The sequence below is a fragment of the Protopterus annectens genome, chromosome 1.part2 (genome assembly GCF_019279795.1).
Source record: "Protopterus annectens isolate FY-2018-M chromosome 1.part2, PAN1.0, whole genome shotgun sequence".
Taxonomy (NCBI): Eukaryota; Metazoa; Chordata; order Ceratodontiformes; family Protopteridae; genus Protopterus; species Protopterus annectens.
In genome coordinates, this window is record NC_056727.1 from 822,382,387 (window position 1) to 822,406,954 (window position 24,568).

Consider the following 24,568-nt stretch of genomic DNA (forward strand, 5'->3'; position numbering starts at 1 on the left):
ATGCAAATGTTAGGTCCGTGTATTTTTTGGAAACCACTGAATCTTTCTCATGTGTAACCTGGTTAGAGGAATCATAGACACCATGACCTTAGGTTCCTGAGATAATCTCTCACTGATGTATGAGACATATCTGAGAAGCTCATAAACGTGGCCAGATAAAAATCTATCTTATCTTATGACAAAAGGATCTTTTGCTGAGAGGTGTCTATAAGACAGCCTTGAAAGACAATCCCATTGGTGTGATGAAGGAAGATTTCTGAACATTTATCTGGAATCCCAGACTGGTCAGATGAGAACAGAGCCATGACTCCTAACAACTGGAAAAAGAAAATATAAAGATGAGCAAGTCATCTAAATTATGAAATATGTGAATGTCATTCAGTCTGCAATGCACTATGACTGGAGCTAGACACTTAGTAAATATCTTATATTTAACCCAAAGGGTACTGCAGAGAACTGATAGTGAGACCTAGACACAGAAAATCTGATAAAATTGATAAAGCCTTGGGCTACCAAAAAACTTACTTGAGGAATGAGAGATCAACATCTTGAATTTTGGTACTTTCACATACAGATTTAGAAAGGAAAGATTTAGAACTTGTCTCCAAGAAGACTCCTTTGCTACAAGAAACATTTTGGGATAAACGCCATTGCCCCATTGAACTAATAACACAATTTGTATGACTCCTAGTGTGAGAAAATGCTGAATAAACTGAGGAAAAAATGTTTGGTTCGAGAGGTGGGGAAGAACTCTCCTGAAAACAAGTATTTGTATCCAATAACCCCCTTTTTTCCTTTCTGAACCACTTTTAACATACAAGACTCAAACAATTTGTTGCCAAAGGGGAATGTACAGATCCAGTTTCTGGGACAGATTTTAAGCGACAAGGGTGGAAAGGGGGAAGGAGCTTGTACAGTCATTCTGAAGTATCAGAATGCCACTTATTAGTAAACGACCCTCGTTTCTTTTTATTCTCTTCCTGCCATCTCTTTCTGGTTCCTTGTTTGGCTTGAGAAAGCAATGATTGCTTGCTCTGCCTTTTAGAAAGAAAAGAGGATTTTGGAGATTTCTTGGAGGGGGTCTGAAAAATCTTGGTAACGTCATGTATTAATTTCCCTCTCTCCTCAATTTGATTGAGGACCTCAGCAGCAGATGGGGTCAAACAAAACCTCCTTATCTAAAGCTGAATTAAAATTTTTCAGACCTTACGTCATCAAAAAACTTCTGATTATGTACCTTAGCATATTTCCTCAACACTGTTGCAGTAGCAGTGGCCCTACTTACAGGATCTGCTCAATCATACACACTCTTTAAAATATGTTTTGATAACTAAATATTTTAGAAAAAATGGAATTCAGATAGACACTACATTCAAGAGGAAGTGCAGCAGATAATTCTCTCAAACTCTACAAAAGAGAATAAACTTCCACGTGAATCTGAAAATTGGAAGAAAAAAATATTCTCTTACCAATCATTTGAATGCATTTTCTTTCTTGCCCACAAATAGTCCTTTTTAGGACTCACACATAGCAAAAGAGAAGATCTGTTCAAGAAGAAGGACAACGGAGATCGACACCACCGCGGAACACCGAAGGACACAACAGCAGCTCTTCCCAGAGCCCATTGTGTCCATACACAAAATAGCTCTTCTCAGAGCTCACGTGGATCTGCACCTTACACCAAACAGCTCTTCTCAGAGCTCACAGTACACCAAACAGCTCTTCTCAGAGCTCAAAGAGATCTGTACAAGCTCTGTTAAGAGCAACCGGAGACACATTGAAGAATAAAACAAAAAAGTTCTTATTAGAGCTACCACCAACACCCGAACAGGCATTCAAAACAAAAATTGGCCCTTCTCAGAGCTCACAGAAATCTGTATCAGCTCCGGTAAGACCAACCGGCGGCACAGACACAGCTTCGGTGAACCAAACAAAACAGTTCTTTTTAGAACTACCGCATCTGCCCGAAAGGGCATTCAAAACACAAAACAGCTCTTCTCAGAGCTCATAGAGATCTGTAACAGCTCTATATAGAGCTCCAGCTGCCCACAGGGCTAAAGCATACACATGGAAATCTGTTCACCGTTTAGGATCAAGAGTGAAAGGCATTGTAAAATTGGTTATTCCTTCCCTCCGGGCAGGCATCACTCAGTATCGAAAACCCAAGAGGTCCACACCTATTTTTGTGGTTTTATTACACATGATAAGGACTGGAAGAAACCAAGAGTATATTCCCAGCTGGCAAGGACACAGATATGGATGCAAGGTCATACGTGACGTGGGAAAGCAAATATCCGTTAGTTTGAGAAACTCTGTAAAGTCTAGCTGCCTTTTTAGGCACTGAAGGTTGAGAGCCAGGATTATTACAGGCAACATTAAATACATTCTCCAAAACTGGCACTACAGGCAGTATGAGAGTAGAATGAGGAATAAATACTTGTGACGTATCATGATATTGCCACAGTTCAGAAGGAATACCCACCTGTTCTCATAAAACCACCTCATTCATCCTGGCTATTGTCTTTGAAAAGAAAAAAAATTAAGGGAGTTAGGAGGGCTCTGAAGACCAAGTTTCCTCTGAATCAGAGGTTCGGGCTTGGGAATTTGCAGGAGAAGCTGCTCTGTCCATATGACATGTTTTCCTCAGGAATATCTCTGTTGATGAACCATTGGCAAAGAAAATAAGGGACTCATAAATTCTAAGATATAATTGATATGGTAGTCAAGAAAAGCTGGCTCTATTTTCAGATGATACTATTTTATACATGAGAAAAGCAGAAAGAGACATTACAATGTTGTGGAACATTTTGAGACAATTTCATATCTTTTTGGGACACTAACTTAATGAAGCTAAAACAAAGTCAATAGCGATAAATTATGTTCCCACACATGAATTGGTCCAGCAATATCCATATTTATGGGGACAAGATAAAATGAAGTATTTAGGAGTATGGATTAAAAATGATGCTGGTGTGGCAACTAAGGATATGTGGGAAGAGACTAAACAAAACATAATACAAAAACTGAGAAAATGGAAATTTTGTTATATGAAGAGTAAGATACAAGCAGTTAAAATGTTTTAATCCCATTAGTCTTATAGACAGGTCAGGCACATTTTTATCAACCAGATGAGAAGTTGTGGATAACAATAAAGAGCTAAAAGATTTTATCTGGGAGGGGAAGACGGCAAGAAGCAAGTGGGATAAGCTGATTTTTCCCATAGAACAGGGATGACTGGGATTACTTGATTTGAAGGGGTATTTCAGAGATACACAGTTAAGGCTCCTATACATAGCACAAGCAGAAAACTATAATTCAAAGTGGAAAGGGGTGATGATGAAGTGGGGGGGGTATCAAGAAAAAAGGAGAGACTGGGATTTTTGGATGCAGGCTTTTAAGGAGTGTAACAATAATCATACAGAAAATTATATCCATAAAATAACAGAAAATATCCTATGAACTAAGCCAACATGGGAATGGAGAAAGGAAATTCTGCTGATAGGGATGACTGCAATTAGGAATATAGACAATAGGGAACAGGGATCTGGAATTTGTCGGAGAAAACTGGAAAAAGAGCCAAGGTACTGGGAGCAAATAACCAGCGAGGGAAAGATGATAGAATGGGAAGACGCCATGAATTTATCTGGACTGCAGGTTAGAGATTGCCTTTTCTATCAAAGACTGATGTCAGAATATAGGCAAAGAGAAAGAAGGGGGGGGTTCCAAAATGAAAGACCAGCACTGGTAGAGTTTTTAGTAGAATCTAGAACAGAAGCTGACATTAAAAAATGAATAATTAGTAGAGTATATAAAATATTGCATGATAACTATAAGAATCAGTCAGATGATCTTAGAAACCATTAGGAAGAGAGACTATGCAAGTAATTCACAAAGAAATAATGGGAGGATATATGTATGTCTGCCAAATATGCATCGAAATCTAGAAAATTTAGGATTTTTGCTTCGAAATGTTTACATAGATATTTTTATAACCCAAGTAGACTTCAGAGAATTTTTCCTCAAGTAATCAGCACATGTTGGAGGTGTGACAAGAAAGAGGTAATGGAAACATATTTTCTGGTAGTGAGGTGTGTTGGTGGACTTTAAGGATTCCAAGGATTCCCTGTGGGATGCACTGTCAGAGATACTGGATGGGCAGATTGGTGTGATGAGGGAGATCATTTTTTTGAGCTACGATACAGAATCAGTATTGCCTAGACATGGTAAGGCCTTGCTGTGTCTAATTTATGGTGGGTGCCAAAAAAGCAATTACTAGAAAATGGAAAGCAAAATCTAAACCAACTGTACTAGAAGTAGTGAATATAGTAACAGAAATCAAGTAACTGGAATTGAGATCTTTAGAAAACGGCAGGAGCAAACTACATAGGAAAAAAATGGCAATTTTTGGAATATATTCACGGGAGGAATGAGGTTTAAAAGAAGGAAGAACTTAAATCAGCTGTGTAATGTTTGACTGAAAATGATTGGCCAGATTATAAGTGATGTATAATGTTTGCAAATGGGAGTGTATCAGTATGGTTTGTGATGTAACATGCTTGCAACTAGGACTGTGTTGATGTGGTTTATTTTCATTAATATAAATGTATGATTGTCTGTGTCATAAGTGATGGTTTATTGTAGATGTTTCTTGTTTAAAAAAGAGCAGGAATTGAAAAATGTATGTAATGTTGCTGGGGTTATATGATATACAGCAATGTATGTGAAGTATATTGTTTGTAAACGTGAAATTGTTAATACAGTTTGATTACTTTTATATAAATGTAATTTTGCCTATGTCACAAGTGATAATTCAGTAAAGGTGTTTATAAAAAAGGAATATCTCTGCTGACATTATTTTCAGGTAGGGGTTTATAAGCACCAGGATTAACAGGCTGTAAAAGTTGCCTGGCTAAGATAAGAAAATCATCTTTACTAACAGATGCCATGTCTTCAGATGAACAATGTTCAAACTTTTTCTTTTTCTTTACAGGTCTGGAAGACAACCAACTAGAAGGAGCCGGAGAAATGAATGAGTGGTCTGAGGAATGACAAATAACCACTACAGATTCACTCACCATTGGCTGAGTCATTGCCTGAGCCCACGGTGTCAGCAAGGGCTCTTTGGTAACCAAGGAGGATGTCTCAAATGCAGTATGCTTTGTTGGAACGAGTCAGCCAGAAGGTAAGTTGTCAAAAAGTATTCACAAACAGCATACTTATGCTTACAATCACACAGTACCCAATCGCAATAATGCATAAGCAACACACCAAGTTCCTGTCAGAACAACGAAAGTTATGTACTTACCACAATGCTAGAACTGTGTTGTCTTTTTCTGTCTGCCTCAGCCTGTGGATTATCGGATCCAATCAGCTCCAAGGCCAGCAATCAGACTGTGGTTCCAGGCTCAAGCTCCTCTTCTATAATGCCCTACACCACCCACTTTCCTAATATCGAGTTTGCCCTTCTCATAGTGGACTCCTCCAAAGAGGCCATGAAATAAAAACTCAAAGGCCAAGGCCTAATGAAGGTCCAACACAAGCAGACTTTAGGAAGGCCTACAAGGTCCTGTAGAAGCAACAAACCAAAAAAGTGTTAATCTGGAAGGTGAACAGAGGAAAGGAATGCTCAGATGAACTGAAGAAGACAACAAGGATCTAGTGTTGGTATAAATTTCATTTCTGATGCTGTCTTTTCCATCCATCTCAACCTGTGGGATAGAGTCCCCAGCCAAAATGATCTGGGTGGTACAAAGGGAGGACATTCTGAAGAATGATGGAGCCAAATGTGGCCCTTGATCTCAACTGAATGTCAAGCTTATAGAGACTCAAAAAACAGTGAGTATCTGACCAAGTAGCTGTCGTCCTTGGGGCAGGTATTGCTAATGCAGTTAGACTTATTGATGTATAGCAAGTCTCTCAGTACTTGATCAGATGATGCCTAATAAGCCAGGCACTGATCATGTCTCAACAGTTTGTAGCAGACTGAGTATGAAGATAAGGCTTTGAGGTGGTCTGTGTATTTCATGTGGCTTACATCTTGTATTCTACTCTAAGGGGTTTACTTTCTATGTGGTACTTCCCATGGAGTCTGACTTTCCAAAATATACTATTATACATTTTTTTAGCATTCAGTTTTAGACTAGAATGACCAGTAGAGTGAACATTTAATTCCCTTACTGAAATCTCTCTCTTCACCACCACATTCATGTACAATATGCCTGCAGTACTGCCACTTATACACACATTCACTGGTCAGTCTCCTGATCCCGTCTGCCTTCACTCAAGACACTTCAACTCCTCCACCTGAGATCCTTGCTCCCTTCTTACCTGCAGAGGTTAATGTTCCATTTTCTAAGATACAACCATGGGATCTGATTTGGAGGTGCCAGGTTTCATACCATCCACTTCTCACTCACTAATAGCAATTCCAATCCGTGCTGGAGATCATAACCTGCAGAAAGCAATAATACAGCTCTCATATTATCAAACTGAATTCTTTCCCTAATCCATGTGCATCGTGGTACCCTCTGCATGAGGATCATGAACAGACAGGAGAAAAGGGATACTTGAAGAAGTCCTACACCTACACTGAATGCATTTAATTTAATACTGAAAATGAAATGGCACCTCACCTATGTGTCATGTTTAATCAAAGCCTCACCTCAGGCTTCGTACCCACTGAGTGGTGCACAGCTGCAGTTATCCCACTCCACAAGGGGGATCCACCTTGGATCCCGAGAACTACTGCCCCATCAGTCTGACGAGCCTGATCTGCAAGGCCATGGAATGTATTGTCATGGAACATATAAACAAAGACATTGGCAACCTTCAAACACTGGACCCCACCCAGTTTGGGTTTGTGAAGGTCTGATCATGTCTCCTGAACCTGACTGACTTCTTCGAATCAGTCTGCAGAGCCATGGACAAGGGTAAGGCAGTCCACACAGCGTATCTGGACCTCGCCAAGGCCTTTGACACCATCCCCAACTTTGTAATCATAGATAAACTTACTAAGCCGGGCATTGATCCCTACATCACTCGATGGGTTGTCAACTGGCTTACTGACAGAACCCACACTGTAAAAATAGCTGACTCCAAATCCAGCTCCAGACAAGTGACAAGTGGTGTACCTCAGGGTTCAGTCCTGGGACCACTCTTGTTTGGCATCTACTTCTCTGAAGTACAGGCCAATACTAAGGGACTCTGGCTAACAAAGTTCGCAGATGACTGCAAACTGGGAGCCATTATTGAATCTCCAAATGATGTGGATACTCCACAAAAAGGCCTTACAGAAACAGATTCTTGGTGCCAGAGCCATGGGCTCAAGCTCAATGCCAAGAAATGAATAGTTATCCCCTTTGGGAAAAAACATGTACCCGTGAATTAACACATAGGTGGTAGTACACTAAACACCAAAAGTGTGATAAGAGACTTAGGGACACAGATGGACAGTGATCTCACCTTCGATGACAACATCGCCACAACAGTCAGGAAATCTTTTTATGTGGCACACCTCATCACCAAGGGCTTTTCATCCAGAAAAAAGGAGGTCACTGCCCCACTGTACTCATCCCTCATTAGACCCATTATAAAATACAATGCCCCATTTGGTATGTACCTCTCAAGATACCTGCAACAACTGGAAAGGCCGCAAAAATACCTCACTAAAAGAATCACAGGCCTAAAGCAGATTCCCTATGATGACCACCTTAAAAAACTCCAGCTATACTCTGCCGCATATCGTCTACTCAGAGGCAATCTCTGCTTAACATACAAGGCCATGTCAAACCCAGAGCTGTTGGACATGCTACACTTAAAGAAATCCCAATCCCTCAGAGCTACATGCTCCAGGGATCTAAACCTTGTCATCACAATAAACAAAACATACTGGATGGATAGGTTCTTGACCCAGAGACTCCCCAGACTCTGGAATATACTGCCCATACATGTTAAGCAGAGCAGCTCTTTGGCCCTCTTCAAAAGGAACCCTGACGTTTGGATGGGAGAAAGGAAATTCACCCCGGGGATCACGTCAGACACCCTGCTATACAGGGGTCCAGGAAGTAAATAGTGTGGGAAGAAATCGCCAGGGAATTGTTATGGCTAGGCTTGTATAGGCCCTAGGACCGATAGCCTAGTACCAACCTATGAACCTATGAACCTATGAAAGTGCAACATCTGCTTCTCAAAAGCAGGGGGTGAGCTGCATGCAGCAGTGGCTGTGGGACTACATAATACTGCACCACCTTCTACAGCACAGTTCAGGACGTGCAATCATATGTCTCCTCCTGGGCTACAAAACACTTGTAGATATTCCCTATTACTGATGTGCTTTTCTTCTTCATGGTAGGGATAAAGTAGGCTTGTTCTGGGACTCCTGCTGCATATCTGCTATTAGGACAAAGTTATATGTCCAGTCAAGTGTAGCTCTATACTAAATTCTAACATTCTAGAATACATCTCAATGTCTTGGTGCAAGAAATCTGACAAATCCTGAAATAATGGGGAGACAAAGGCCCAAACATAGGGACAGACTTTAAAAATTCCCCATTTAATCTTAGAAAGTTGGTAAACAACGGTATTTGTATTAGTGTGCATTTTCTGAAGAATATGTAGTTTGATACTCAAATATATGTTCATAGGTGTGTACTACGCTAATGGCCCTGGAGTCTTTACAAGCCTAGCCCATAGAAGTGTCACTATTTAATGACTTCAGTCTTACAGTACTTTATCAGAAAACCACAAATTCTACTAGGAAACTATAAAAAATAAAAGGCAAAAATCTGGACAGTCTATGAAAATTTGAACAGTAGAAATGTATGCATTCTGGTCACAGAGTTCTCTTTGTTAATAAATGCTCACTGGGCTATCTAATCTGCTCTCCTAAGACAATGCAAAACTCAGTACTCTAATACTTTTCATTACCCAGTCTGGTAACTCATTCTTTTGTTCTTCACTTTCCACCATCTGAACTTTTCCACAGCTGCATTCCCGCTGTGGTTTACAGCTGTATGTGGATTGATGGGTGGGTGAGGCCATGCCTGGTCACATTTCCAATGCGGTTTACAGCTGTATGTGGCTTGGTGGGTGTGTGAAACCATGCCTGGTTACATTCCCACTGTGGTTTACAGCTGTATGTGGATTTGTGGGTGGGTGAGGGCATGCCTGGTCACATTCCAGCTGTGGTTTACAGCTGTATGTGGATTAGTGGGTGGGTGATGGCATAACTGGTCATCTAGTGAAAGCACAGGAATTCTTTACTGGCACTTACCCAGTTTGCCAGTGCTATGTCCTAGAACAAAAGGAAACATTCTTTTCTTTATATAAAAAGAGCTACCAAGCACCACTCCCAGACAGCACTGCTACAAACAGACCTGCTCACATACCCATCTGCCACAGTTATTAACAGCAGATGTATGATCATATTATTGCAAGAAATGAAGACACAACTAGGTACCTCCTACAGTACATTTTTCAGTTGCATTTTGGTTCTGTATTGTTCAATTAGCATTTCGGCATATTTACACTTTGTTTGCACCTTATCATCTTTCTGAATGCATCTCATGAATTACACTTTACTGTTAGGTAAATTATGTCTGTAGAATGACACATCCCATTAAGGGAGCCATTGCAAGAGTACCGTGAAAATGTGCACCCAAAGCAATGAAGGACTCCAAAACTACAAACGCGTATTTGTTCTTGCAAATACTGTGTCACAAGTTTGCTGTTACTCAATATCTGAGATGTAGCTTAAGACATAAAACCCATAAGCACTTTCTTGTTTTTTTTACCTTGGGGGCTACTACACACAATATAAGGAAGCCTTTTGATAGTACTTGTTCCACAAAAAAGGTGCACTACATATTTAACATTTTCAAAACACATATCTAATTACATTAGAAGGAAGTTAGAAAAGCCAGTAAGATACAAGGTGAGGTATTTCCTTATAAGCACAAGACATATTAAATCTGAGATCTTGGTATGATGTGGAGTTGTTTGTTTTGAACTTTACCGTTGATGTGTGTTTGAGGTGGCCAGAACTGTCCCTTTCATCTGCCAAAACCTCCTCAGTCAGTCGTGGTGAGTGAGTAGCACTGTAATCAGGCTTTGTCCGTCTCAGCATGAACCTGCAAGGATATAAATAACTCATTTATACCAACCACACCAAACCATGGCAGTGTTCATTATGCATTTTTCTGACTTCATTGTCAATAAATGCTCTGCATATATTGCTTACCAGAGTAATCCTCAAAATGAGTGCAAAACAAAACATTTTATCCTTTCTGCTTCAGGCTGCTTTTACTGACCTTTGTTTAAGACGAGAAGGTTTCTCTTGAGTGTAATCTTTGTGATTGTTGAATTCGGGTTTGGCAGTTTCTTTCTCCTTTTCTATACTGCTGGATGTCAGATGACCATGTGCAGTCTTCATGAGAACCTCAAAATCAGATTCTGCTTCAAAATCGTCAAGGTCACTCTTTGCAGTGAAGAGGTTGGTGCTCGGCAAAGCGCTCAGTGCGGACTTTGAGAATACCTCGGCACACTCTATGGGCATACTTAGCCGGTAGAAAGACATATCCACATTACTGTTCTGAGATCCAAAGGACCGTTGAGTGACTTTTAAACAAGGAGAACTGTCTATAGTACCATCTATTCTTGTGACCTGCCAAGCAAAAATATGAATCAGAATCAACCTAATGTCTACAGAACTGAGAAATACAGTCTCTATATTTACTACTTGGTTTTAGTTTGCATATTCATGTTGTAACAAGCAGTCTGAATGCTGTGGATGTAAATGGTACCGATGGTAATCAGATTATTGTCAATAAACCAATGAATCAAAGAAAGTTATGGCCTGAGCTCTAACAGGCAAATAGCAACCTGCACACACATCACAAGTAATTCTCTTAGAATCAGCCACTTTAGGTAAAAAATAAAATAATTTTTAAATGGGTTATGCATATTTTGTACTCTAAGCATGCTTTCTAAGACACACACTTATAGCACTCTAATCAGTATGGACACAGCTCATACGAGCTAGTCATGCACAATCATTCAATCGTCCATAACATGTACAGTGGAAATAAAACGTTTACACACCCCTGTTAAAATGCCAGGTTGTTGTGATATAAAAAAATGAGGCCATAATAAATCATTTCAAAGCTTTTCCCACCTTTAATGTGACCTATAACCTGTACAATTCAATTGAAAAACAAACAAATCTGTTAGAGGAAAAGTATAAAAAGTCTACAAACGCTGGTTGCATAAGTTTGTACACCCTTAAACTAATAATCTGTTGTGTGCACACTCTTAAACTAACACTTTAGCATTTTAACAGGGGAGTGTAAACTTTTTACATCCACTCTGTATGGGTTTAGTTCACAACAGCATAGCAGAGACAAACCACTAAATATCAATATGAAATTTACAAAGGAAAAACAAAGGCAGATAGATAGGTCTGCACAAGTTCCACTTACTTGTTTTTGACTAATGTTTTAAGAAGCATAGGGCATCGCCAAAGCATTATAAATGTGTGATCGGAATCACAGAGTAAGAAATTCCAATAAAGCAGAGTACCACTTAACACATCTGCTAAGGTGTTATTTCCATATAAAACACATGCATGTTTCCAGTTGAATTTGCCCCACATTATTATATGGCATTACCTTAAGAAATCTGTCAAAGCTAACTGAGACTACAAACATGTTAGTACATCAATTAAATTTGTAACAAGAAGATCATGTATATTTCTGTTACATATATGCATATATTTAAAACAAAGTCAACCCAATATGTTACATCATCTTGCTTTACTAATCTTTTTTATGAAAACACACTACAAGAGTTTTTGAACAAATAAGTCCCACCCCTGCTACTTATATATTCTAATTGAGAGAATGCACAGCCTCAGAAAACTGGTACTTCTCTATTCCCAGGAGTGTACATTTCCAGAATTAAAATGTAAATATAGAGGGGTGAAGGTGTGCAGGCTCATACACAGGGAGCAAAGTGGCTTTCTTTTTACAAAGAAAATGTACTGTGAGAAAGCTAGAAATCTTAAGCATTTTATGAAGACTGGTAAAATGAATTATTTTAACCATTTCAAGCACTTTCATAGCTGGCCTTAGGCATAGGCTAACTAGGCAGCTGCCTAGGGTGCTGGTGTAGCACGGGTGCTTTTCCAGTAATCTGGATGGTGTAGAGGTAGACCAGGATGGTGGTAACAGGTGGTGTTTGGGTGTGCTGTGGAGGCCTTTTGCCTGTGGCACCAGTTGACCAAAGGTTGACTCACTTGAGATTTTTAACATTTTATGATCTGTGATTACATGCTTCAGTATTCTGAGCTAAACCTCATATATTTATGAGGTCTACATCATAGAATTGAACTTACTATTTGTCGAATCCTTAGTCACTGAACACTATTTGTCGAAGACACAAATCAGCGAACGGACTTTACATCAAACTTTTTCCTAGGGCAAAGCAGCGGTTGGCCACCATCTGGAATTTGCCCTTTTCCCCAGTGCAGTGCAATCTTGGAGTTGGTCTATTTAGTTAGGAGGTCGGTTAGGTTTTAAACTTTATGTTTTTTCTTTACATTCACTAAGTTGGCCTTTCACTGGCTAGCCCTAGGAAAAACTTTGATGAAAAGTCTGTTCATTGATTTGTGTCTTCGATGAGTAGGGTTCGACAAATAGTAAGTTCGATTAAATGATATAGACTCATATTTATGTGTGTTTGTGTGTCTGTGTCTTTACATATATATGATTATATAATGAACACTCAACATGTTAAATGATCAACACAAAAAACATCGACCAAAACATGCCAACAATTCATTATGTTGATAACACAAATTAATGAAAGCCAGTATATCGAAAAAAATTTCTTTTTCTGATGTACTATTCATAACATTCCCACACATCTAGCTCAAATCTAAATAATGGTAGTGTTCCAGAAAGTATTTTTTAAGGTAAAATCTATGGTTATATTTAGGGGCAGTGTTAGGCTTAGCATGCATTACTAAAGTGCATTGACTTGCTGCTTCACGTTAGTAATCTGTGCTAACCCTAACTTTGCCCCTAACTGTGTATCATACCTTTAAAAAACTTTGAATAACACTAGCATAACATTTTGCTGTGCTTTTACATTAAAAGATTCCAGGGCCTGCCATCTTGTGGCAGAAGGTGTTTACTTTGTCTCTCTAAGTTGGGATGCACTGCAAGTTGTTTGTGGCACTGTGTAGGAATAAACTTAGAGCAGCTAACTTGTACATTGAATAGCACTACCATATCCTTGCATTATATAACATCTTGCACTTAACCCCAGAATATACCATAGGAAAACCCTGTGAAAATTGCACAGCTCAAAATAACAAAGCCAGAATAAATGATAAGCCAGCAAACTGTGAGCTGTGAAAATATATAAAAATATTTATTATATTACATAAACAAGAACAAAAACAACAGACCGGTTTCGGCTAAAATAGTTTCATAGTCTTCATCAGTGTTAAAGACAAAAACATTCATTTGTTCCTTTTATACAGTACTACAAATTTAATACATACCGTGATTGGTTACCTCATAAATATTCATTTAGTCAGGGTGGAAAAAGCAGACAGTTTGCTGGCTTATCATTTCTTCTGGCTTTGTTATTTGAGCCATGCAATTACCTATGCGCAGGGACCTTTTTTGATATGACACATTTTCTTTCCTTGCTGTGGGTCTGTGGACTGCTACATGTTCAGGTCATGCCTGCCTGAACTACTGTGATTGGATTTAATACAATGTTACATATAGTTATCCACTATCTTTGATCTGTTGCCTCTGTTTATGCAGAGAGTTGTGGTCATCTTGCGACACTGATGCAAGCTGCAGGGGATTTATTTTTGTCATTTTCTATTACACGTTGAGGCCATTGAGTGACTGTTCAACTACAATACGGCTGGAGGCCTGTACTAGCACAGATTTCTATACATCCTGCTTTTTACAAACATATATCTACTTCGAGTGTGCTAGTTATTAAATGGACTAGAGTGTTAATTGAGGAGCCCCTTGGACATTAGTAACTGTTACTCTTTATCTTTTGGATCTGTGTGTGCATTATCCTCTACATTTTATTTCTCGTGTTGGCAGCATTGCTTGGAAGTGATTTATTCTTCAAGGTGTTATTATTTTAATGACTGGACTTATTACATCAATATTATAGGTGGTTATCCACCATTTGTGGTCCGTTTCTGTTGCTTAGCTATAGTGTTGCGTTTATCTTGCGACACTGATGCAAACAGCAGGAGATCTATTTTAGATACTATACATTGCAGCTGTTGTGGGATTGATTAACTATAATACGGTTGGGGGCCTGTACCAGCACGGATTTGCCTCTCACAAACATACATCTATTTTGGGTTTGTTCCAGTCTTTTAATGAACTAGAGTGTTTATTGAGGAGTCCATCGGACACTGCTATCTGTTATTTTCTAATGATCGGGTCTGTGTATGTATTATCCTATATATTTGGCTGTTTGAGTTGGAGGCATTGTTTGGAAAGGGGTTTACTCTTCAAGGCAATAACGTTGCATATACGATACGCCAAACAACGGCATTTTGCTGTGGCTTATCGCCATCTTGGAATAACTGTAACCAATTTACTTTACCATCCACAGCGTTGTTTGTGGTTTGTGTTTCCAGCTACAGTTTTGCACATTTAGGTCTCTGAACAGATTCATTTTTGTGAGGGAGTGGACAACAGCAGTGGCTATGAAATGGTGTTTAAGTCATTTCTTATTAATAACCTTATGATCATGCCATTACTTGTTTTGATTGTATGTGCTTTCAGCTGAGATTCTACGAATTGACTATAATTGTTATTTGTGTACTGCATGCTTGTAATGTATACTTTCTAAGACAGTCAACTGTTCTTATTTTCAGTTATAATTTTATGGAAGCTACTTGTTTTTGTTTATCTAGAATGTCACTTCCAGAATACCACTGTACGTCTAAAAGCCACCCTATGCTATGAACTGATAATATAGGATATATTGGGACCATTCATATTAACTAAGATTAACACTAATATTGTACTCATTTCCTGCTATCAGTGGATGGGTCACTTTTTATGGGGTTTTGTGTTTGTTCTACTGTATTAGTGATTACTATCCTATTCTCTTGGTACACTACTAGGAGGACTAGGATTGGTTTATGAAAACTCATATTTATTAGTATTCGACAATACGGTTTTCATTAAGGATGCCTTGTTGTGGTTGCTGAGGTACTACCTATTGATCTAACACCAACCGGATTTACAAGTAAGATTTTATATCGATTGGGTCTGGTGGATGTGGTATTGCCCTATTAATGATCAATATATCTGGTCAGGATTAATTGCTCCTACTGGTAGTTCTAGGTCATTTTTGATACTTTTTGCAGCTGACGCTGGATGATGAACAACTTGTAATAATTGCAAGGTCCATTATTGTCCATGCTAATTATATATTTTATATAACGGCCAGAACTGGTTATTATTGCATACATCATTTTGATGTTTGTGTGGACGTGGCATTGCATTGAGAATAGACGTCTTTGTGAGTAACAGCATTTTTACTGTTTTGTTGGAGCATACTTTGGGCAATAAACAGCAACAATCTATTATTACTTACATAAGAGCAAGGACCACTGATATTCACCATACTGTTTGCACAATTATTAACTGTGTGGACATAGCAATGTTAATTTTTTTTGGAAAACTACTGGGTTAGGATATATATGCGCATTTTGACAAGGCCTATTATGGTTCACAGTTTGTGCGAAGCACATATTACTATTGATATTTTTGGTTTTTGAAAAATTGTCATTTGGATTTTGGTTGTTGGTTTAATCAAAAAATGTTCTCACAACAGGTTGCACCCTTTATAATTGGTAATTCCCACCAGTGATAGCATGCCATATGATTATGGATTTAACCAGGATTCTTGCAGGATTATCCTCTGATAGGGAGGATTTGGGTATATTTGGACTGGGAAATGATAACAATGTTGGGAATAATACCATTACTTTTAGCTCAGAGAAAAATTGTGAAGGCCTGTTTCAGCAACTGAATAAGAACATGAGATCCTTAAGATCTAATGTCTGGCATTGTAAACTTTTTAAAGCTTATATGGCCAAGGGTATATCACCAAGAGGTCTAAGGGTAAAGATAGAGCCTCTGTTTAATGACATAGATGCTGAATTAGCCAAAGAATGGTCAAGCGTACAACAGCAAACCTCTATGGGGTTTGTAGACGCACTAGCCAGATATCATGAACATGTAATGGATAAGGAGACTGCAAATATAACCAAGTTATGTGAGGAGACCAAGGTCTGTGAGGGCCAGCCCTTCTATACTGCATGTCTGAACAAACTAAGCACAGACCTTTTGGGCCTGGAACAACAATTACGGGATAGAAAGGTCTGCAAATTTCAATGTGATCAATCGGATTATGATAAGGGTAATCCTTTTAGCTGCAACAGACATGTGAGGTTTGAGGGGGGTACTAGTAAGACTAGCCAAACCACCAAATGTAAACGCCCCAGATCTATACATAAAAAACGAGGGATGTACACGGATTCATCTGGGGCAGATTCCTCCTTAGGCACAGACCTGGACATGCAGCAGACCCCTGATTCACAGACCCCTAAAAGGAAAACCACAGCAGCCCCTTTAGGCCTTACCAAACAGCAGGGCAGAAGTACAACAAAAATAAACAGCATGGAGGGGTTATTGGAACTTCTTTCCAAGAAATAACTGAGTATAATAACACCAATGTGCTAAATATTTCTAATGTTGCTTTGACTGATACACAAACATGTTTACTTAATAAAGATCTCAGCTTTATCCTCGTTTTTTTTTTTTTGTTTGTTTTGGAGGATGTGTTAGCATAGGAGGTTATGGCATCCTGTAGATTATTGAATCTTAGGTTGCATTTTCATGACAATGTCTCCAATTTGGACTCTGATAAAATATTTGCATATCATAAATCTAGTTTTGTACCACTGATGCATCATAATGTTCATTTTTTTCAATCCTGTATGCTCAAAGATCTACACTTCAGCTATAGAGGTACTAATATCAAGGAAATAATCTCTCAAAGACTGATATGGAAAGCTTACATGAGTTGATTGCTAATAAGGAATTGGTGATTCTATCTGCCAATAAGGGAGGGGCTATGGTAGTTATGAATTGGTTGCAATATGATGCCGAAGCAAAAAACAGCTTACAAATGGCAGATATTACATTAATATGCCTCTGGACCCTACATTTATGTTTAAAAAACAGATAGATGAGTTTTTAGGGTCAGCATTGCAGGGGGGTATCATTACTGACAAATCTAAACACCATCTCACTGTATCAGACCCCAATAGCCAATACATATACTTCCTTCCAAAAATCCACAAGGATGCCCTTAATCCACCAGGCAGACCCATTGTTTCTGGGAATGGTTCACGTACGATGCACCTCCAGCCTCTGTTGAAATGGGTTAGATCCAGGATTCAGGATACCACAGAGATTTTGGACATTGTCTCTGAGATGCAACTTGAAAAGGATTGGCTTCTTTGCACATTAGATGTATGTGTACTTTAAACAAACATTCCATATTGGGCAAGCCTTGATGCGTTAGAACATTGGTTATACAAATCCAGTCTGTATGAACCCGGTTTTAACACCTTCCTGACATGTTTAACTGAACATGTGCTAACCAAAAATGTCTTTTGCTATTAAAATCAATGCTATTGGCAGGTGCAGGGGACAGCTATAGGGGCATCTTTTGCCCCCATTTATGCAGACCTTTTTATGGCATATGTGGAGGAACACATCATTTATGATGTGACACATAACATCTACTTGGATGAAATGGACATATGGAGGAGGTACCTGGATGATTGCTGGATGGTGTGGAGGTCAAATGTTGATTACCTAATGAAATTCATGGGTTATTTGAACAACAACAAATGGGGTCTTCAATTCATGGTGAATTACCACACAGAATACATCACTTATTTAGTTATTTTGGTTAGTAGGAGTGAAGATCACACATTACAAACAGAAGTTTTCCGTAAATACCCACAATATAATTCCTTACTCCACGCATCCAGCTTTCATCCTCTCCATATTACCAGAAATATTCCCAAATCCCAGTTTATCAGGATGAGACGTATTTGCTCACAGGACTTCTCTTTTAAAACTTTCCGGAAGGATCTTGTTAATAGGTGTTGTGTAAGGGGCTACACGATGGGTTATGTCTTAGGAGCTAGTAACTGGGCTGCAACCCTTAACAGGGAGGATTTACTTAAATATAAGGACAAGCATCAGGGACCTAGTTCTGTTATATGATTCACAACCACATATGGCAAGAACATGAGACAGTGATTAACAGCGTGCAGAGACACTGGAATATATTGTTAGCTGATAACATCCTATCACAATTTCATTGGGATACATGTCATTTTTTGTTCCGTAAAGGAAAGAACTTGGGTTCATATTTGAGCTATTACAAACGGGAGACCAGGTCCATCTCTACAGGTGATACTCAAACAACACTTTTAGGGGATAGATTGACTGGGTGTATGCCTTGTGGACACTGTAGCCACTGTAATAAAGTTATCAAGTCCAAACAATTTTCAAGTAGGAATTCTGGTGTTGTCTTTGACATTGGTTTCTTTGGAAATTGCAGTAGTGATTGGGTAATCTATCTGGCCTCATGTAGTTGCTCTGCATTTTATGTAGGACAGACCTCAAGGCCACTTAGATTGTGAATTTCTGAGCATTTAGACATAAGAAAATCAGCAATGCTTTGTATAGGCACACTATAAAACACCTCACAGCTTCATTCAATTTTATGATTATTCACACGCTCATAGGTAACAGATCCAAAAAAGCGGGATGGAATTCTATCTTGGACACTAGAGAGAAAAAAAGGATCATCAAACTGGGTGGACTTTTTCCACCCGGACTAAATGAATATTTATGATGTATATTTATGAGGTAACCAATTACGGTATGTATTAAATTTGTAGTACTGTATAAAAGGAACAAATGAATGTTTTTGTCTGATGAAGGCTATGAAACTATTCTAGCCAAAACCGGTCTATTCTTTTTATTCTTTTTATGTAATATAATAAATATTGTTATATATTTTCACAGCACACAGTTTACTGGCATATCATTTCTTTGTGCTTAAAAGAAACCTTCCTAAATCTCAAAGACCTCCAAAGCCACCTAATGGCAACACTGGTCCTCATCAATCATTAAAGAACACACCAAAAGCAACACCAAACATCTCACATAAGCCTAGGCCTAATGGTCCCCCAAGTGGAAAGCCCATAAGGTAAACATATACTTTATCTAATAATCTTGTTATGGAGGACAACATTGTGTGACACACATTCCCCATTCACCAGACTGGACAAGGAGAAGATAACAGTTATCTGCCTATCTGCAACCAGGATTCACAATATCATGCATACACTTAAGTTATTGCACCCCAGGTACCAATATGATTCTGTCATAGTTCATGTGGATGTAAATGACCTGAGACATACCTCATTGGACTATATGAAAAGAGACATAATGGATCTCTCAAAATAAGAATCACAGACAGGTATGAGCCTTGCATTGAGCAGCATTCTACCTTCACCAAGGATGACACATTTTGTACATAAAATGACTGATTTTAATAACTGGCTTAGTTTCTGGTGGCACTCCAGGGGGATCCTATATGTGTCAGCATGGGAGTACATGGTCAAAAGACCATGTTGCTTTGTCAAGGATAGGTTGCACTTCTCCTCACTAGGCTTCCAGATATTGGCTAAAATGTTTATCCACCTCCTTAGCCAAAAAGACAAAATTATTTAATATAGTAAAAAAAGTCTACAAGCAATCTTAAAGTGTTATTGTTCAATGCTTGGAGCCTAAGCAAAAACTCCACACCCTTCAAGCCTTCCTCACTCTGGAGAATGTTGACATCTGTGCAGTGGCTGACACTTAGTTTAAAGCCATATAATATACTCCAGAAATGCAAGGCTACAGAGCCTTCTGCATATTTAGACCAACAACAGCAAAAACTGGGGACAAGTTGGAGGTGCTTTGATCTATGTTAATAACAAGCATACCTTTAGGTTTTTCAACAGAATGATATCATGGAGTTCATCCATGTGCAAGTCACCATAGGTAGGGTCGTTCACTATATCATGGCTAGCTACAGATCACCATCTATGCCTATACAGTCTCAAGACTCTAAACCTAATGGAGGCACTCACCATTCAACTAAACACCTTATTCATTGGTGACTTTAACTACCCCTCTATAGTCTTGGAAACACAGCCTCTAACTCACAGGCACAAAGCTACTTGAATTTCTTTAACATAGACATCCTGGAACAGATAGGGAATGCTGTAACCCGGGAATCAAACATATTGGATCTGGTACTCACAAACATGGCAGAGCTTTGCACCCCCATGTCATATTCTTAGATCGTAAATCAATCTTATATGAAGTAAAAATCAACCTGGAAAATATACCTAAACCAGTAATAGTTAGGAACTATTCGAAGGCAAACTACATTCTATTAAGTGACAGCTTCTCAAAATTCAAGGCTCTGCCCCTTACTATCAACAAAACTCCTTATCATTTTATAACTAACTAATAGGACCACCTCTCTGTCTCCCTCATTCCATACCACCTACCTAAATAATACTGAGTCCCTACACAATAAGCCAAACATCATTCTCCTAGGTGACTTCAATGTGTCTAAATCACATTATCGAAGCTTCAAAACATTGAATCTGATATGGTCGAGACCATATCATCAATGTTTTGAAACTTCGAATATGCAAAAAAAAAAACAAAATACAAAATAACTTACCTAAACATTTCAAGCAGGTGGGCAAGCACCCCTGCACCCCCCACAGCCCCCCCCCGCTACTTAAATATACCAATTCCGAGATCACACTACAGTGCAGTAAAGGGAAATCTTCCCTTACAGAGATTTCCGTTAAAATGTTAAATTTTTCAAAATTTTGATGATATGGTGCCGACCATATCAGTTTTGAAGTTCTGAAACTTCGACGAAGCAATATAGACCCACTTCAACTACCCTTCCATCAACTGAGAGACTTACACATCTTCAAATATGTATATGCAAAAATTTCTGGACTTCATCAATACAAACTCTAGTCCACGCCCCAACCAGTGGTGATAAAATCCTGGATTTGATCCTTACCAATGTGAGACAGCTTTGCTGCTTACCAATTGTAGGCATACTGGGGTGCCAACTGGCTACAAAACAGAACTTGTCAGACCCCCTACAGAGACTATTCAATAACAGCCTCCAAAAAGGCTTTGTGCTGGATGAATACAAGACAGCGATCAGCCCTTTGCTGAAAAGTGGGATGTGAATGGATCCAGTTAATTAAATAACACTCTCAGCTAAATGTAAACCTCTGTGTTACTCATGAGATAGCTAAATGGCTCAGAAACAGAACCCATGGAATTACTGTGGCCAGCTCTACCTCCACCAGAAGACCTGTCACTCCTCTTTGGCATTTACTTCTTGGAAGTCAAAGCCAATGTTAAGGGTTTATGGCTGACAAGTTTGCAGATGAATGTAAACTTGCTGCCATCACTAACTACCCAGAGGGCACCAAGATCCTCCAAGAAGGCCATTCCCAAACACATAGCTGGAGTCAAAACCATAGGCTAAAACTAAATGCCAAAAAATCATGAGTATCTTCTGGCAAGTATAATTTCCTTTACAATGATCATATCGACACCACCCCTTGAAAACTGATCCTGCAGTTAGAGATATGGTGACCTATGCAGACAACAAACTGTACTTTGATTTCAACATATCCTTTATTTAAGGAAGTCCTTTTTCATCTCACAGGCTATGTCTAAGAGTATAGTGTCCAGGTCCAAGGACATATGCCACCATACTGGGCTCTTAGTATGTACCTGTTCAAATGCTTGTCACAACTGGAAACACCGCAATGCTTTCTCACTAAAAAAAAAGAAAAATTAAGGCCTAAGTCATAAAAACTGTGCAGACCATCTCAAACCTTGTGCCCCTTCTTGGTAACATTCAAGATGATAAGAAGTGACCTCTGCCTTGCATGACCCTATCCTTTCTGACCTATTAGACATCCATAAGCCCAATGGTAGAGTGAATACCCACTCAATGATTCTCAATCTTTTCCGCAACATAAATAGGTCATGTTGGAGAGACAGGTATGTATCACAGAGAATACCACTTCTATGGAATTGGCAAAGTTATTCTCTTACACTATTCATACATGACGTAGATGAATCCATGGAAAACCGTAAATTCACCCCCAGTTTAGCACCCATGCCCCTCTTGGGTAGGGGCAACAAATAAATGTTCCAATGTATCCTTGCTCTGCCTGCCTCTGGGTTACTCATTCACAAAGCACAAGGGTCAAAAATCTACCATAGGAATGTAAAGCTATGTTTTTTTAAGATCCTCAAAGATCAAGAGCCTAGTAAGTACCTATCAACATATGAACTTATGAGTTATACAAAGTGCTGCACTGAGGGCTACTGACATACTTACCTGACTTTTCTACAGACTGCTAGGGGGAAATGCTTCACATTACATACATCTGCCCAGGCAGTTAACACATGCTAACAGCAAAAACATAACACCTAGGAATGTATAATTTAACTGTCATCAAGTAAAATATACTATGCAGCATTTTCAGCATGTTAAGGTCATATGCACCTATACAACATTCAGCATTGTTTTACAGTGTAGGTATATACTCACATTTTAGTGCAATGGCAGCAAATAAGACATATTAATTTTTTATCAATTTATTTAAGACATTGTCCTGTTCGATTCTCAGCTAAAGCGTCTTCTGTGTGGAGGCACGCGTGAATGGGCGTACCTTCGTTAAAGGTTGTGCATCAGGGCTGGCAACTCGGTACATAAAAATCTACTGCCAATCATTAGCAGACCGGAGTTCTGCTGTGGTGACCCCTAACCGGGAAAAACTGAAAGATGCAACATTTAATAGAGACCCATGACCAGGAAAATAAAGTGCAAGGATTTTATGATATTTGTCTGCTATGGTAGTATAAGTAGGTGAGTTTGCAGTGGGGTTGGTACAAGGACAGATATGATTTCACTGACATTTTAAATTACAGATGGGATAAGAGAAGAATAAAAAGGCCCCTAATACTGGGGCTGTTAAAATGCAAGACCATTTTGTTGATAACTATGTTTTCAAATGTATTTTAAATTTTAGACAAAACAAGATGCTTCTGAAATTTGAGACAGAATTCCACAGTTTAGCAATGTACAGAGTGGAGTCAGTCTCTGTTAAGATTTTTAGATTTTGTTGGTTCTGAACGTGCAGTTCTCTGTGGAGTGTGCTCCAGTTTAATAACTGGGTATGGGCAAGGCATCTGTTTTGCCTATACAAGATGTTGTGAGAGGTCTTATTGTGAGTGTAGGCTAGTAGTTTTGACATGTCTAGCCAGTTAGGAGACTGAAGTATAAGACAGTGATGTGTTTGGTTACTGTGGTTACTTGTAAATTTTGCAATTTTAATACAAGATTGCTCCAGTTTGACTGGCTGAGAAAACTGTAGGTTTGGCAAAAGAGATGAGGCATACAGGAGGCCTGCTCTGATAGAAAATAGGAGTGGTAAGCACAAGAGGTGTGGTTTCTGACCCAGAAATTGTAGTTTATTGGCCATTTGGGCAGTTTTCCATCTCTTTCAACTTTCTGGTTTAAAACCCCACGTTTGCGCTTGTTTCCTGCCTTTCCTGTAACTAGTCTAGTCCAGATACAGATTTGCTGTATCCAAGACTGTTTGTAAGCTTCTGAGTTAAGTTTCTGCTGTCATTCTAAGGAGATCAAGTATCTGTCCACCTGGGATGACACGAATGACAGACCTCGATGCTTTGCCAGAGATAGCCTGCATCTGTCACCCCTGGGCTTCCGGATACTGGCCAAGGTTCTTGCCACCCCTATAGTGCCTTTTTTAGGTGGTGTTCTGAAGACCAAATTACCACCATAACAGCTACAAACAAATGCAATCTGAGGGTCATGCTGCTCAATGCTGGAAGTCTAAATCCCAAAATGCACTCGCTCAAAGCACTCCTCAAAATGGAGAACATCAGCATCAACATTTGTGCTGTAACAGAGACCTGGTTTAAAGCAGCAGAAAGCACCCCTGCACTACCAGGCTATAACTCATTCCACACCTTTCAGCCCTAGGACTTGGAACTAAGCTCCAAAGGCGGTGGTGTTTCCATATTCATATAGGATGCGCACACCTCCAGACTGGTAGCCCAACATAATGCATCAAAGATACTTCAGGTGCAGCTAACATTGGGTAAAACAGTGATTCAGGTTGTAGCCTGTCATAGGTCCCCAACCATGTCCCAAGACTCACACTCCAAGTTTCTAAGCACCCTGGAGAATATTAGGGTCCAACCTAACACTCATACTGGGCGACTTCAACAACCCCTCCATTAACTGGGGAAACTACTCATGATACACTTGCCCGATGTTTCCTGGA

At 39.2% G+C, this 24,568-nt stretch overlaps 1 protein-coding gene across 1 annotated transcript in view; it reads right to left on the reverse strand.

The window, feature by feature from the left end:
- RYR2 (ryanodine receptor 2) overlaps positions 1–24,568 on the reverse strand; it is a 6,224,161-nt gene that overhangs the window by 2,962,321 nt on the left and 3,237,272 nt on the right. The window contains exons 31-32 of the mRNA XM_044059048.1: positions 10,308–10,660; positions 10,013–10,127 (exon numbers count right to left, since the gene is read on the reverse strand). Coding sequence (XP_043914983.1) covers positions 10,013–10,127; positions 10,308–10,660 — 468 coding nt within the window. The remainder of the gene's footprint in view (positions 1–10,012; positions 10,128–10,307; positions 10,661–24,568) is intronic.